Source organism: Poecilia reticulata, chromosome 13, assembly GCF_904066995.2.
Source record: "Poecilia reticulata chromosome 13, P_reticulata-male-v2, whole genome shotgun sequence".
Taxonomy (NCBI): Eukaryota; Metazoa; Chordata; class Actinopteri; order Cyprinodontiformes; family Poeciliidae; genus Poecilia; species Poecilia reticulata.
The window spans coordinates 21,590,153-21,607,941 of record NC_088842.1 but is presented as its reverse complement, the minus strand read 5'-3'; the positions used below and the strand labels follow the sequence as shown (position 1 = coordinate 21,607,941).

The 17,789-nt window shown below is 39.1% G+C and overlaps 1 protein-coding gene across 7 annotated transcripts in view; it reads right to left on the bottom strand.

Annotated features, from left to right (window-relative positions):
- Window positions 1-17,789, bottom strand: part of rap1gap2a (RAP1 GTPase activating protein 2a) — a 98,434-nt gene that overhangs the window by 68,265 nt on the left and 12,380 nt on the right. For 2 of the 7 annotated variants that reach the window (XM_008426028.3, XM_081614275.1), the window contains exons 1-2: window positions 12,024-12,231; window positions 8,142-8,177 (exon numbers count right to left, since the gene is read on the bottom strand). The exons of 2 other annotated variants lie outside the window; for them this stretch is intronic. In XM_008426028.3, coding sequence (XP_008424250.1) covers window positions 8,142-8,177; window positions 12,024-12,067 — 80 coding nt within the window. In that variant the 5' untranslated portion in view covers window positions 12,068-12,231. Of the gene's footprint in view, window positions 1-5,175; window positions 5,198-8,141; window positions 8,178-12,023; window positions 12,232-17,789 lie in introns of those variants that run through there. 3 more of the 7 variants (XM_081614280.1, XM_081614274.1, XM_008426033.3) reach the window with 2 other exon arrangements.

The following is a 17,789-nucleotide window of genomic DNA, read 5'->3' as shown; positions in this document are numbered from 1 at the left end:
CTCGGGCCAGATGGTGTGCTTATCAGCTACTCTGTGTGTCTAAGTGTGTGTCTGACTGCGTGTGTTTGTGTGTGGTGTCAGGGAAATGGCAAGAAGTAAATATTTGTCAAAAGCTAAGAGGCATCTGGTTGTCAGGGGGGAGCTTTAGAGTAACAAGACTTGCTTTAATCAAGCAGAGTCCTTGCAGATGCACTGCTGGACATCAATTTCCGAGGTGCAGAGGGAGAAGAGTCTGAATGTTTTAGTTTATTTCTCTTGGTCGTAGACTAACAGAAACACTGGATCTATATTAAAAGTCAGTCTGCAGGCTTATCTGGATTTTTCCTTTAACTTATAGGTAGGGAGAACTCAGTCTGCTGTTGGTCTGCTTTTCGATCATGTCTGCTGAGCTCCCAGAGAGCCTTACATCTGACTATTATCCAGCCTATTTTCATCTTTAATAGCTACCACATGGCTTTGTTGATCTGATTCATATGATTAGTCACAATGGCATTCACAAACAACGACTGAATTGGCTGCTGCAGTTCCCATCATGTGACCTGCTCTTTGCCTGTGCTAAAATATACAGAGAAAGCTGTGTGTGTGTGTTGGGCAAAGTGTTGAGTTTAAGGAAATATAATTATTGACAATAAGCATTTGCCACATAATTAATATTATTAATGAGTAATATGATCAGAACAAAAAGTAAAAAATGCTGACATGAGCCTAGCGTGTTGATCTAGGTTTAAATCATGACTGCTGCTTTCTGCATGTGTTGCCTGTGCATGAATGGGTCCTCTTAAGGGCTCCTACATATTTCACTCAGTCCAAAAACATGCATGTTACAGACTTTGACAGCTCCAAACTTGCTCTTAGGTGTGCCTGAGCATAAATGTTGCTTATAAAGGTTATTATACGGACAGAGACAGCATCATCAGAGTGTCTTGTAACTCCAAGTTAACAGCTTTGCCTTTGTTACAATGCTGAAACAGGAGGAACCCTCATCTAAAACAGAGCACTACATAAAGTTAGTTAAGTACCACTATTTCTTTTTGAAAAGTCAGTTTCTGAAGTTTTTTTAAAATCTTCTTTTGTCTAAGGGCTCATGTGACCTTTTAATCAAATTTCATTAAAGGCATAACTACCAATCTCAGCTCCCTCCAGCAAATCCAGACAGGATCAGACCAACATTATTGTATTGCTTTACTCTCACTGCTCTCGTAATTTGATTTCCCCATCCAGCCAGCAGCCATTTTGCCCGTTAGCCAGTTTAGACAATGATGCGGCTAAAACTTCCTGGTGTTTGTGTTGGTGCCATGATAAGTGCTTTTCTGTTTACAAGATACACTACTGATGCAATCTCATGCTGCTTTTGGTAAAACATCAGACAAACATGGCGCGGTGGAGATTGAAGCACATAATATGGAGCCAATAAAGACCCCTTCAAGCTGGCCTCAAGACGGTTGTAAATAAAGAAAAAATAAAAATAAAAGCTGGAACTGCTAATAGTTCACTGACTTGAATGGGATTTCACCTTTATCTGAGCACGGCTTCTCAACTTTGCTTGGTCATCACCAAGGATTGTTTTGTAATTGCATAGGTTAACACCAAAAATGGACATTTGTATGATATATGTTTTTTTTTTTTTTCCTCCTGCGTCACCCAAACTGCATGCACTCTGCTACCACAAGCGCCGCAAGTCAGATTCTCCTTACGCTTGTTATGTTTGGATGCTCTGGCAATGAAAAGTGGCCACGAGGTGAGACAACCAGTCACCATGGTAATGAACCATGCTGGACCGTCCCTCAGGTGATCATCAGCTCTTGCTACCATGGCAACAGCCATGGCTCCCTGTAGTTTGCCGTACCAGGGTATGGCAGGGAAAACACAGAGATCTTGTTTCATAGGGGCAACTTATCAGTCTGTGAACTTGCTGGGGTCAATGTGCATCACCCATATCAAGGATGTTGAAGTTTTTCTTTTGTTTGTTTGTATGTCAGTTGTGTAGAATACATTTTACAAATTTACACAGCAGGGAATGTTTTTTTTAAGTCCAGCTGTCACTTTGTTTTGTTATTCATTTTTACACAATTTATATGTTTTTTATAAAACTATATTTTTTTCTCTTCAGTATCTGTTACTCATATTCTCCATGCAATTCTCCACATTTATTAAGAACTGACTGCTTGTTAACAGGTGGGACTGCTCCTCCTGCTCTTGCATGTCGTTTCATCAGTTGTGACCGTGGAGAAATTGCGCCCTCTAGTGGCTTTTTTGACTCATTGGACTTGCTTTTATTGAAGAGCACTGATTTTTTTGGTTACTGTCCCGCCATCAGTCAGAGCAAAACAAACACATGCACTTTGCCCCCTCTTGTGGTCACAGTAAAAAAGAATTGAGACAAAATATTTAAATGTAAAAAAAAAATCTCACTTCTGGACTCGTTGAGCATGCGAGAAAATAAACTGAGAAGTATGTTAACATGAAAGACATTTATTGATGACTAACAAGGTGTTTTGCTTGAGTACGGTCTTGGAATTGGACAATATTTCAGCTGAAAGCAACTTATTCTACAATTTGAAAGGTCACTTTTTGGAAAATGTGTCATTCTTTGTGATGTACCCAAACTGGAAGTGAAGGTACTTGACAACAGGAAGTGCAACGTCCTCCCCTGAGCTCTGAAGGATGGGTGGAGTTCTACCACTTCCCACTTCATACTTCTACAAACACGTCCGAAACCTTGCGGTCACGCTTTATGTATCATTTCCCCACAATCTCTCCGAGACACACAGAGCGGAGAAAATTCAGACTGCACTGTTTCAACAAGTGGAGTCTGATCCAGCAGATGCTCTGTGTGCATGTGTGTGCGCAGCGTGGATACATTAAGCCCAGTGTTCCTGTAATTAACCCCAGCTGAGAGCAATACTCACCCGGGGCCAATGTGTATTAGATAAAAACCTAACTGAACTTCTGTCGTTCATTACTGCTCCTCGCCTTTATCTCTGCCTCTGACTGCAGGCTTATATTAGATTAGGCAGCTGGATGTAACTGTGTACACTACATTAACAATCGCATCCAATACGCAGAGCACAATATAGACGACAGGTCATTAAGCCTGCAAACAGCGTCCATGTTACTAATCACTGCTTCTTTTCCTCTGTGCTGCAGACCAAGGTCTCGAGTTTTAATAAGCTCCCACCTAAAGTAAATATACCAGCCAGACGTTCAGGCTCATGTTTGCTCTTTGGTCACAACTCACCATAGCTGCCTGCAATATAGAAGTCACACAAGGAGATAGAGTAAATGCCAGGCTCCAGAAATAGAAGCAGCCCATTTGCTCTTTTCCATGATGGGCCCAACAGATAACATTTACACCTGCCCCCAAAAAACTTGCCTGGACAAAACTAAAAGAAAGGGGATTTTCTTTTTATTTTAAGAACAAGACACTCCTTGTGTCTTGTTCTTAAGGTTATTTTCTAATATTAAACAATAAAAATGACCCAATTTAATGTTTTCCCTTGTTTTGACCACACATCAGCCAGTCGGTCTGAACCTCTCATATATTTTCAGACGGGAGCATTTTTGCAGAAGAAACATGTTCATGTGTTCATGTGTTCTGTGATTGTGACACGTCTCAGATGTGAACAGCTGCTCTGTTTGATCTCAGGACAGAGGCGGTTGGAAAAAGTAATTGGAGAGTATCAGTGTTTCATTAGCAACAGCTGGCTGCAGACTCTGTTATTAGCATAGATGAATCTAGAAACAGGACATAGTGTCCAAGCAGCAGTGGACCAGATTGAAAATGCAGCAAGTAAGTTATCAGAGATCCACAGATATATTAGCTGGTGACCATAAGCAGATCATTATTTATTTAGCTAAACTGTTGAAACACCAAACTTCTTGATAAAAGTCAGAAAACCAAAACTCAGATCTTTTTACAGTCAGCTAATGTGCTAAACAATGACAAACAAATTTTGTGTAGACTTTACTGATTGAAGAAGACTCAAATCAGTCAGCTATTTAGTGAGTCTGTGAAAGTTAAAGAAAAAATCTAATTAAAACAGGCACAAAAGATGTAAAAAGCATCTGTTGATGAAAAGTTGAAACATGCACTTGGCTCCTTTCTCTGTAAGACAGGAATAATACAGTGAAGGTGCTCTGTTTTATCCTTTTAAGTTTTTAAACTCTGACATGGGTCCTTGTGAAACATTGACAGCCTTTTAGTACAGTGGATCCCTGGCATTTTTTAGCGTTATGAACAACAGCCACTCCCCTATAAAAATGCTCCTAACGGTCTATTTCATTTGTTCAAACACCAAATATGTGCCAGGTAAAAAGAGTGCCACTCCCTGACTGGCTGCTTTGCGAATCCCAGTCAATAGGATTTCAATTTTAATTTCAAAAAATGGAAAATGGCAAATAGCCAAATTTTCCATAAATAATTTTCCACAAATAATTTCGAGTTATGTTTCACAGAAAAATCAGTGAATACATGAATCCATAATTACTGAACTGCAGGGCTCTGCTGTAATCTCAAAAGTAAATTTGCACAATCTCACATGGAAAATATGACTTTAGCCATGTTAAGTGTGAGTTATGTAAAAGTAAAGTTTAAAACACTGGAAATAGCATTACCTTTCACCGAATACAAACAAACAATGACAGTAGGATGGGCAGGAAAAAAACTAAATATAATGCTTTTTTTATGCCTTTCTAGGTTACAGCCTGAAAAACCATATAAAAGTTGTAAAATAGAGCTGCACCAACAAAACTTCAAAGAAAGCCACAAAGGCATTTTACGTGTTTTCCTCATAAAAGCCAATTAATTCAGTTAAACGACCACTGTCAATACCTACATAAAGCATGACTCAAGCACGGCATTTTCTGTTTTATCCTACTGCTGACATTTCCTTTACTAACCCTTTCATATCACTGAAGAAGTTCAGAAAGATGTTAGTCTTTACTGCCATGTCATTTCTAACTAGACCGCCTCTCAGGATCACTTGTCTTTCTATATTTGCTCCCTTGAGCTGCGGATAATAGAAAAAGCAAAGTACTAACAATATGAGATCATATGACACACCTCCACCACTCATATCACTTTAACCACTATAGCTCAGACAATAGGAATAATAATACAGTTTAAAGGTACTTTTCAAACTTTACTTAAAAGAAGCAGCAGGCAGCTGTACTCACCACAGTTTGCGCGGCATCGTCTCTAAATATTAGGAAGCTGACCTCTTTCCTCTCTCCTCTACAGCCCGTGTTCATCTACTCTTAATATTCATCCCCTCCGCCACTCCAAGACAAATCAGATGCATGTGTTTGCACACACACACACACACACACGCACACACACACACACACACAGACACACACACACACACACACACATACAGACACATGCTCAGACTGCATGGATCCACCGGTTTGATTATGCAGGTATTAATGAGGTGTTGTGTGTCCAGTGAAGGCGGAGAGAGCAGAGGGATTAATGACAGAGGGGAGTGCAGACAGCTGGAGAACTGAGGCAGAACAGAGAGCAAGAGAGGAGGAGAAAACACACAGGGAAGGACAAAGCAAGAACGAAAGAACAAGATAAAACCGGGAGACCTTTAAGTGAGCAATCCATCTGATGTCTGTGTTCCCCTGGCCTTCCACTGTGCCCCCTATTTCACCTTTCTTCCCCCCAACCCCCTCCTCTCTTTCTGTGTGGGCTTTACCCCCTGTGGATTTCTCCTTGTTCATTTTTCATTAAGAGTTAAGCAAACCATCAGCAGACAGAAGCTTGGAGTTTATTTCAGCTGAAAAACTCTGTTCAGAGTAATGGAGCAAAAGGGCTGAATGTGCTTTGTTTTACCAAACGCAAATCAAAAATAAATTTTCAGTATTTAAAATCTTTGTTGAACAATGGAGAGCACCTTGTGTCTGTTCATATCCTCTTGAGCCTGTCTTTCCTCCACAGTGCTCTCCTCTGTGCTTTTATTATTATTATTATTATTATTATTATTATTATTATTATTATTATTATTATTATTATTATTATTATTATTACCTGGATCAAACATCTGGACCACCACTCGCTCACTCACACAGAGCAGCAGCTCAAGCAGGAGTCACGACTCACTCATTCATATTCAGAGCCACTCCAGATCAGGCACCTGGGCCGGGTGGGGAGACACCAAGGCCCAGTTCTGTGAACACGGAGGACAAACAAGTTCTGCTCGGGGTTCCACACCAACCAGGAACCTGTTTGGTTTCTGTTTAGAAACCCAGCTGCACCTAATGTGCTGTTTTCAGGGTTGTCGTCCTTGAGGGATTTGGAGGCTCAGTGCAGCATTTTAATAGTGTCCCATAGGCATGTTCTGGATTATTAAAGAGATCGACATTGACTGATGACTTTCAGCAGCCATGGCAACAATAAGATCTTTACCTTTTAAACGTAGAAATACATCTACAGATTAGGAGGAAATAAACTTTTATTTTGTTCTTGATTTTTAAATGCTGTTGTTGTCAATACATGTTGAGTGTCAATTACTGTGGAAGCACTGAAAGCAAACAATGCTTGAGTAGCTAGGACCTTGGGACCTTCAATAAATACTAAAGTAGAGTTATGTTGTATAAGAAAATCTTAAAATATTTGGTTTGCCTAAGAAAATAAAAGATTCCTTGTAAATTTAATTTTGCTTCCAGAAACAGATTCCTTTGTCAAAACAAGGTGAATTCCCCTCACATGTCCCAGAAATGTGAAGGATTTCTACCTGCGTAGAAATTAGGGCATTCTGCTGAGAAGCTCCATCTTATTTTACACCCATGTCACAATAGCTAAAATTCCACTGTGACTACAGCAGAGGATAGGATGATATCTGAAGAATGCAGACAAAACATGAAAGGTTTGAATGTTAGCATAAGTGAAGGATGGTTAGGAAAGTTGTGTTGTTCCTTGGGCAGAGGGTTTTTTTTCTGTGTGGGTTAATACAAAACCCTCCACAGAAATTCACACAAAAGCCCCTTGCCTCTCATCACTAGGGTAACCTCCTCCAGCCGGGCCTGAGAGAGGTTTGCCTCAACAAACAGGGGCTGCTCTCAAACAGGAGTCCTCCTGAACTTCATGCAAAGAATCATACGGTTGTCTGAATGCTCACCTTTACTCAACCTTTTCCATTTGTGAAACACAAGCCAACCAAACAGTCTTATCTGTTAAGAAATGTTCGTTAAATGATGTCATGAACTCAGTTCAGTCGAGGCGAAGTACAAGAGCCATCTGTTAGTCATCTGAGCAAGGTCACAGAATCAGACTCCCGCAAGAACCAAACATAATTCACACTGCCCAGCAGCAAACAAATAAGACCAGTTATATAAAACTGTTTTTGCAGCTTCATTATGTTAAATGAGACTTTGTCAGACCCTCTGGGTGAATTTCTATTTTGGTAGCCGTGGGTGGCCACAGTACAACACCCATGCAGCATGCATGTGGGAGTAAACCGCAACAACCAGAAGAGATCCAGAGAAACCGATATCGTCCTCGGTCGACTTCGGCAGCGTTTGAGCCGAGAATGCTACCGAACACTGTCACAGCAACGAGTGTCTTGGGGTGACAGTGATTTACAGAAAAACACCTTTCATTCCAACTGATGGAACATTTAGGAAAAAAAGTGTCGTAAGTCTGCTGAAGTTCTCTCTGTGCCCGATAAGGGAAAAATAGACGTGACCTTTACTCGGCACACGCTCTAAATTCAAAAGTGGGGAGGGAAAGAGGGAAGGAAAGCGCGTAGTTAATTCTTCACTGATGTGAGACTGAGAATGCATCCTACTCACAAGATTGAGCGCAATCTTGTGAGTAGGATGTGTATATTGATTTCAAGATTGTCTTTTCTTGTGGGTTGCTTGAGTAAAAGACACAACACTAAACAGTCTGATGAGAATTTTGTCAGAATGCTGAAAGTGCGAAATTGAAGGAAAGATGGAAAAGCTTGTTAGTTACTGCAGTTTGGTCAGAAGGTTGGTGAGCTGTTATACATCAGTGCTTTCTAGGAATTTTCCCCAGAAGCTCTTTACATCTATTATGCATCTTCATGCGGCAGACAAATATTGGAATATCAAACATAGAAATCCTAAGCATTGAGGAATTCCTGCAATCAGGATATGAGGAAAGAACTTACCGTCCTTTCAGTGCAGACAAAGTGGACTTGTCAATCCTAGAGAAGAAGTGAGAGAAAAAAAGGCAGACACACAAAAACAAAAAGGGAAATATTACTGATTTCTCAAGGCACCAGTTATAAAATATTAGCTCATACTTTATCTTTAGTGAAACAAAGAAATATGAGGACCTAGATTTAGAACCTCATCTCCATGGGGCCCCTTTAAACCGCAGCATATCTTATCTTAATTGATGTGGCTCTTCTCTGGAGCACATGACAGGGCGTATAAATTTACATGACTTACAAATATTGCACCGCAGCCACACTAAGCAGGTCACAAAAGGTGAAAATGAATGCACTAATTTTCAAAGGTGCAGCAAAGCCCGAAGCACAACCACTGTAGAGAATATTTTTGATAAAAGCAGAGGCAGAAAGCAGAGTCGGCTTCGCATAACAAGGTTATTTCTCTCCAATCTGCTCGGACTGGTTTTGAACGCTCTTGGAGTTTACAGGGGCCTTCGTCTTGTTTCAATTCATGCTGTTCATACCATATACATGGAAAATCAAGAGTCTATTTTCACGTTTAGGTTCACTTGCAGCTTCCTGGTAAAGACATGGTGAGGGTAGACATTAGAGTTGTTGTTGTTTGTACCATTCATGTGTTTTTGGATTCCTCTCTTATGTTCCCATCATTCCATTAATCTGGAGAGCAAACTGTTCTGAGTGACAAACTCAGAATAAATGCTCTACAGAGCTCCTAATGCCAGTTGTAGCTAACCGTGTAAACACACAAAGCATGTTTACAGCTGTAGCTGCTAGCTTTACATATAATTTGAATATCTTCCAGCGCACTGGGATATCACAGATGGTGACGCATCGCCATGACATCAACAAATACTCATACAAAGCCGATATACACTAAGCGAGGTTGCCTACCAACGTAATAACTCTTTTTATTGTCAGATATTCAAATCTCAGGGAAATACGTTTACTCTTAGCTGTAGCTAGCAGGACAGTTAATGAAATTTGTAGTTTAAGATTAGGTCAAACATTTACATTAACTACATTGTTAAAATGTTCTTCTGCTTCAGATTCAGCAGCAGTGATGTCAAGATGCCCCAGTTGTTAATTTTATTTTCTGAACAAGGTTCCAAATATAGTGACACAGGACCTAGCGTGCTAAGCTAACGGTTCTGAGACTAATCAATGTTTGTCCTTACTATTGCTTTGCATGCCACATACACTGTTTTGCAAATATATTTACATCTCTTGAGTTTTTCACATCACATTACAACTTCTGAGTTTATTTATTTATTTTTTTTGCAAAATTGGAAGGTGGAAGGAAAAGCCTACAATCTTTTACATATAGAAATATGAAAAGTGTTGCGTGTGTTTGTTTTGAGTTCTGTTTGCTCCAATTCTCGCAAATAAAATCCACTACAATCAACTCCTAAACAGAAACTATACCTATTCATGTTAATCTCCATAGAAACCCGATGATGGAGGGATACTATCAGACAATGTCCCAAGTTTTGAGCATCTCACAACTTGGGATATTGTCAGATCAGTCCCTTATCTAACTTCACACCTAAAAATATATGCCCGGGCATGTAATCTGACAGATGGAGGCAGCAGAGCATTAATTAGAGAAACAGTCAAGAAAGTCATGATAACTCTGGAGGAGCTGCAGAGATGCACAGCATCCTGCAAGTAGGACAATTATTAGTCAGACACTCTACAAGTCTTGCCTTTAGTGAAACTAAAAGGAAGTCATTTATTTAAGAAATAAACGACTAAATATATGTTGGTTTCCATGAACTAAGTATGTGGAAGAAGATTCTTTGGTCAGATATGAAAGTGATGAAACTTTGAGTGGAAAGAGTAACCCTGCACATTAACTTTGTCAGATCAAAGCTTATGTATGTGTTAGGAAGGCTCCAACAATGTCCAAAATTAGAAGACAAAAACGCTTCCCATTCAATCTGATTGAGATTCTGCTAATTCATAAAAAAAAGAATGGGCAAAGATGTCAATCAAGAGAACTACAAGAACTAAAGGTGATTCAACACAGTATTGACTCAGGGAGGCAGTTACAAAATACATGCTCCACTTTTTGGATTTTATTTTAAAATAATTGCAAAATCATGTATTATTTTCCATATTTTTTATGACTATATTTAAAGATTAGGGTTTTGACAAAATGTGAAAAAAAATCAAGATATATAAATATTTTTTAAAGACTCTTGTAGATTGATGACATTTTAATGGTTTAATGGCGTCTAGAAAGAATGTGGAAAAACAGAACGATTACATCCGGAGGCTACTTTCTATAGGCTGTTGGGGCTTTTATTTATCCTTCACCTGTAGGTCTTCCTCACAGAAGATGAAAGTCACAATGAAAAACTACCATTTGTTGAAAATAATAAAGACCTGTCTGGTGAAGCTACAGTTGGAGATTTATGTAGTTTTCTTGTAATTTGTCAGTTATCAAGTTATATTTGTGCTGTAGTTCTGTTTCTACACAATTTATTACAGTAGTGAACTACAATTAAAAACATAGAATTCTCCAAAGGTGATTTTGGAGATTTGAATAGCCATTTGTAAGTTATGTGTCTATAAGGCGGAGCAGGCAAAACAATTTATCCTCAAATGTTTGTAGTTCAAGGCAAGAAAGAGATCCAGTCATTGGTCATGCAAATTTGGGATGAATTAAAATTTGCCTTCCACAGAGACAGTTGGATGTTATGTGAAAAGTTCTCACAAATAAATAGAAACAGGTCTACATAAAACACAGACAACATTATCTTAACGGTTAAACAAACTGGGTTATTCTCACTTTTTTGTGAACTTGAAAGTCTTTTTTCGTAACTTTAATTGATGCAGAAGAGTGAATCTGAACTGGAAGAATTAACACCATTTAATAATACAATAATATTTACTGTCAGTTACAGTATTATCATCATGAAATTGTAAGTCTGTGGATATTTTTTTGTTTTAATTGGGTGGGATTCAGCACTGGTACAAAGGGCTATTCCAGAATTTGACAACAACATCCTCACAAAAACTATATTTTCATAGTTTCCTAAATATTTCTCTAAAACATCATTTTGTTTTTACTCCCATTGGTTCTAACTAATAACTGACACCCGTTATCCATCTCAGCAGAAATATTCTATTAATCTCTGCAATGTCTTGCGAGTTTGTTTTGTTTTGATATCTCCAAACACAATAAGTCTGTAATTACCTCTGCCACATGTAATGTGACCCCCACCTCTATCTGACACAGGTTACTGCAGCCCGTCATGCGGGATACACTGTTTTGGCCTAGATGTGGGTTGTTGTGGAGTTGGGGGGGTGAAAGTGCTCTGAAGCAACGTGTCACAGTCCAAAAAGACTTCCAACAAGGGAAATGGCACAACAACCCACACCATCCAACAGTGTGAGCCTATAAAGCCCTAAAATGGGCTTCCTGGCAGCTTCCATGGTGCTGCATTATGGGAGCTTCTCTGAGGCAGGAGAACATTAAGAGAGCTGAGTGTCCTGGCAGGACAGCAGCACCAGCAGCAACAACAGACAGCAGTCAGACAAAGCAGCCTGTTGACTGCTGTAATCCCTCCCTAAGCGGAGACAGCACAGAGTGAAACAGCAGTACATTCTCACAGAAACACAAGCAGGCTGACAAACAACAGGACAAAGTGTTAGAGGTGTGACTTAGGCACATAGTGACACAGCCCTCCACCCATCCTTCCTTTTCATGAGATAAGTTTACATCTGTGCACCACCCAGAGCTGCACACCAACACCAGCCACAGCAGATTGGAACAATGTGTATCTTTTAAAAGTGGGTATAGAACAGCCGCGAGCATACACATGAACAGCATGAAACATAAAGGCAACAACATACCATCCAAATCCACTGAATGTGGCACTTCTTCTCCTCCTCAGCATTTTGTCAGTCTGGCCTTCTCAGCTTCTTGCTCTCAGCCTCGTGCCTTTGGGAAATGCTCTGCTGTCAGTCTCTCCTCCTCTCTATACTCTGTGCACTTGCACTTTGTCTCTATCTGACCCAATCTCTTTACCTCCCTCCTTCTCTGGTCTTCACTCTATTTGCTTTCTTTTTTTCCACTCTCTCTCTCTCTCTCTCTCTCTCTCTCTCTCTCTCTCTCTTTACTCTTATTCTCTCCCACCTGCCTCTCTGGGGCTGGTCGTTTTCCACTTTCCCACTTGACCAGTCAACGACTTTCCTGCAACACTGCTTGCTCTTTGGCTTTCACAGCCTGTTAAACTTGTACACACAGTGTGACACACTGACACATACAGGTATACCCATGTCAGCAGAGGGGAGGAGCGAGGTAAGGAGGGGCCACCGCCTCCATCTGACTCTGTGGGTTTGTTTCCCACACACCCAGACACACAAAGATCTGTATAAACAGCATGGTTAGGGACTCTTACCATCAACACTGCAACACCTTTTTGTTTTGGTCATCTTTATACACCTGAAAACATGGTCACTGACTGCACTATGTAAATCATAATGATGGTAGTGATGCATTTATGTAAAAGCAGCAAAGAAACAAAAAATAATGCAACTACATAAGTTGGTTGCACTGACCAGATTTAAATCAACACTTTCCATACTTAAGAGGTTAACTTTATATTCTAATCTGATGTCAATAGTCTTACTAGGCATATTAATGTAATACCAAACTCCATATGCAATTGTAGTTAAGTTTGTAACCTATTTGAAGTATGTTGCAGGGGTCTGCATTGTTTTCCACAGAATTAAGTATGTTAGTCAAGCAAAACCACAAGCAGAAGAGCTGTGCAGGACGTAGCCAGAAACCTCACACACTCTGACCAAAGGGAGTGTCCTTCCTCACACCCTTCCTCTTCACTCTAGAGGTCTCACTTTCAGGGTTGCAGCCAGTGCACTGCCAGAGAATAACTGAAGAGGTTTCAGAATAGTGTTGACTCAAAATAATTAAAATCTGGTCTAATTTTTCCGAAGCGTCACTTTTTTTTTGTTGTTGTCTCTGACAAACATTAGTTCGACAGTAAATAGATTGATGTATCTTCTGTGGATTGTTTGACTCTGCAGTCACTTACAAGGCCATAATTGCACTGTTTCTCATTTTGGCAAGTTACTATCATATATTAAATGTATTTTATTGGGATTTTACAGTTAACTAAAACAGAAATGTCACAATTTTCAATTTGTTTTACATTTTAAAAAAGAGATAAATCACGGAAGAAGCTTGTTTCGCTTTAATTTGCCATGCAAGTTTTACACAGGATTCTACTAATCCTTAGCATCTGTGTAATGATTTTGTTTGCTTTTTCATCTTTGTAGAACCACTCAAGCATACACAATCAGATTGTATATGGCGAATCTCTCAGCAGCAATTTCATCTTGTCACAGATTCTCATTTGTATTTCGATCTGCTGCTTGATTATGTCAAGTTCACACCAAACGCGTTTTGAGCGTCAGGCGCGTCTGGTTTACATTCAAAGTCTATGTGGAGGCGCGTTGAGGGCCGTTGCGGCGCGTTTCGAGCGCTTAGCGCGGTGTGACTTGAACCGTTTGAACCGTTTTGAGCTTTTCAAAATCGCCCAACGAGTCCAACGGAAAATAACGGCTGGAGCTGACGCGTCTGACGAGCCCTCCACGCGCGTTTTTGACGCGCGTAATTTGATTGGTGTGAACGCACCATAAGCAGTGAATATCTTCTAAACTATTCAGTTCATCTGTTTGCTTTGAGTTGTGCTGCTTCTGGAAGGTGAATCATTGCCTTAGTCTCAAGTCTTTTGGTAATGGTCAGCTTATCTCTTTCTGTCACCACCATCACGCTCCACTGCAACGTTGGTGTGTTCAGGATGTGACCAGCTATTCACACCATTTCATATGTAGACTAAAAAGTTTAGTATTGGTCTGATTGCATCAGCCACTGCATTCTGGCTAGATTTGTGGAGTGCATGACTGCTAGTCCAGAATCTAGTCAGATTCCCCCACCTGAGCTGCAGATCTCCGCATCTCCTCTAGAGATAGAATGGGGCATTTTGGCTGCCAGTTTACATAGATGGTCAGATGTCATTTTCTACCAGAGATTAATTGTGAAGATGGAGGAAACTCATTAGTTTTCTCTTTTTGCATTAGTACAGTAGTGCTGACCTTCACTAGAATTCAAACTAGAAATATATAAGTCATGAAGTTAGTATTTGTATTAGTGTGTGTAGTTGTTTGGGCCTCAGTTCTCTCACAAATCATACTCTCTTGTCCACCACTTAGGACATCCCTCGACGATCTTATAATACCGTAAACCAAGACTGAAATACAGTTTATGATTTAAGATTTAATGTGAGGATCATTTATAAACTGTACCCATTTCTCTTTGGGACTTAACTAATTTAAATTTGTCTTTCAGGACACATAAAGGCAGCTTCCTCATTTTTTTTTTTTTTTTGCAGAGTATTATTTTAAATATTTGATCTTGGCTCAACTCTAGTCTGCCAGTGACGAAGGTGCAGAGGCTTAATGATTGAGGGAGCCTGTTTCCGAAATAACACATTTAAGATTCTAATGGTAATTAGGATTTAACTTTTATTTAGAACAAAATTAACATAAAAACAATAATTGCTGAAAAACAAAATGACAGATAAACAGTTCTGGTACAATCTAACGCTTTCTTGATAATTTTCAATCAAATTATTGATTTGGTTTCCCTTTGCCTTTGAAATAAATACATTTATTGCTATTGAAAGTCGAGCTCTATATAAGTGTGAGAATACATGACTGAATGCCTCGTTGGTGTGTTGTGGGGTTGATGTGCACATGCACATGCAGAGGAATCGATCTGACACTAAGATTGTGAAGATCATTATGAGTAAAAGAAATAAAATAGGAATGGGGAACTGAGAAACTGCTGTTAAAAAAAATCAATAACTGTGAAGTGAGAATGACAAATCTGAATGTAGACCTCACTCTCCCTCTAGTGGTTTACAGGTGACAATGTTCATTAAAGTCCAACTGTGAAAGAAAATGTCAGAGGGAACATAACCCTAAAATCCTAATCACTAACTCAGGGTTTTAAGACCTAAATGCTTCTGAAGTTATGGTTTTCTTCACTCTTAAAATGGAAGAACACCCTCATCGGTTGCCACTACATTGCGACTAAATTGCAAATTACAACATTTATAGTTGTAATTTGTGTTATAGTTGTAGCACAACTATAACACAAGTTGTGTTATAGTTGTATTACACAAGTACATTTATAGTACTTGTGTAATACAGCGCACATCTGCAAAGGTAGACCTGCAAAGGTCTTACAACCTTTGCAGGTTACAGTACAAAATGATCGTACTTATCATTTTGCTTTAACAAGTGTTCTAAAGCAGGTAAAAATAGATATCAAACTGCTCAAAAAATATAATTTGTAACTTTTTAAAACACACAAACGTTAGTTGGCAGAGGACAGCAGCATTACCGCAACATGATTGGACAGCTGTATTAAACAACACAGATTATTGTGTCATTATGTTATGCAGAATTTAATTCATGGTGCAGTGTTGGGCTAGTTTGATGCATTACTTGGTATGAAGTTACATCTAATATTCTTACCATCTACCTATGATAGATGAGCCAAATGACATTGAGAATAAAACTGCAGTAAGATACCACTCTATCAGTATTCTGAGTGGCACTCTGAGCCTGGTTTGCCGCTTTTGTTGCTATGTAGCGTCAGGCTGCATGTTGTAGACTCTTTCATATGGTAATAACACTCCAAAAGGGTTACTGACCTTATCCTTCACAAAACCCTGGAGAAGGAGGTAGCATTACATGATGCTACAGTTTTTGAAATGTTACATTAAAAGATGTTGTCTTCTAAACTTTACCCGTTCATAGCATCTCTTCTTTGGGATGCCACAACCATTACAGGAAATCGAAAGGACTTTAAAAACCAAATGTGCAAGTCCAGAGTTTTTTGTTTTACTACTTGTACACTTTTAGGCCATTAATGGTCTGATTTTTATACCGTAAGCATAATAACAGTGATGATGACATGTTCAGAAAAAAAAAAAGATGTGGATAACTGGATGTTGATCTGTGAGCAACGATAAACACTTATTCGTTGTCATCAATGTGGGTCAAAGAAAATATGACGTGTGTTTAAAGAAATTAGCAATCTAAACTCTTTAGAGTGTGGACAGTTGTTGTGAAGTTTGATTTTCAAAATTCATTAAGAACAATGAAGCTAAATGTGGAATTATTTTTAAGTCTATCAGTTGAAAGAGGAAAAGTATAGGTGACTTCACCCTTAACAAAAAAAACAGGAAATCAGCACTGTTACTGTTGTTTTTAGATGAATATATGTCAGAGGATATATGAGCTGTGAAATTATACAATAGACTTTTTGCAAGGACAAGTCACAGTTTCTACAGTGCTTTGCACATGTATTTATTAAAGTGTTTGTTATCAACAAATTTCATTGGAATTTTGTGTTTGACTAACACAAAGTAGTGCAAGACCAAGGAACACAGCAGGTTAGAGAGAAAGATGTGGAAATGTTTAAAGTAGAGTTAGCTTATAATTCATATGACATCAATAACCTGGAAACTGATTATGCATGGCATAACTACAAACCTATAAAGACATGTATGCTCACAATCTGAAGCAGCAGAGCTTTAATCAGTGAAGCAACCAAGAGTAACTCTAGTAACTCTGGAGGAGCTACCAAAATTATATCTTAGGTGGAAAATATGTTTGCATCAAGGGTTCTCAAACTTTTTCTAAGGACGTTCTTACAATCCTCAAACTGACAACAGTTTTAAGCTGCATTTTGTACTCACTGTAGGAACTATCCATTAAAAAATGCTCCCAATCTGTTTCATAGAAATGTAGACTTTATAGTAATTAAATTATATAACACATTAACAAAGGGACATATTATTCAAGCTACAATTTAGTCTGTGTCTTTTTTCAAATATCACATCTTAAAGCTTCCAAAAATTAACAGAGTAAACACTGGATCAATTCAATTGAGCCTATTCATTCTTAGCCATCAGTTTAAATACTTTTAAATTGGTTTAACGTTAACACAATCAATGTATTACTTATTTTGCCTCATCAAATATTTGCTTTGGGCTTTATTTCATTCAGCTGATCCAGTCATCACAAACCTCAACAACTTCCTGAATAAGTGTGAAAAATGAGCCTGTCTCTCACAGCACAGTGTCTCTATTCTCGGAGGGACGGATGACAAACGGACGCTCAGATCATCTTCCACTTGTAAATGAGCCCTGTGCTTATTCTTCATTACAGTCAGAGTTAAAAATGATGATTCACAGAGGTAAAGGCGAGCAATATTTGCATAGCCTCAGCGACCCATGACAGTAATTTGAGAGAGACATGACTTGCCTGATGGAATCTGGCCTTCAGTGCTAAGTCACAGAATAATGCCAAGAGCTGTTCTTCTGCCTTACCATTTTCTGCTACAACTGGTGAATTGGGTGCCATGCATCCAATCCCAGGCATCAGTGTTGACATCAGAGAAGTAAGAGCTAAAGTGCTCAAACAGGGACGTTGGGTTCCTTTGTACCTTCCTTTGTACATGTATGTTATCCCATCTTGCGTTCTTCTCTATTGGTCTGTTTTCTTCATAAAAGCAGTGATTTT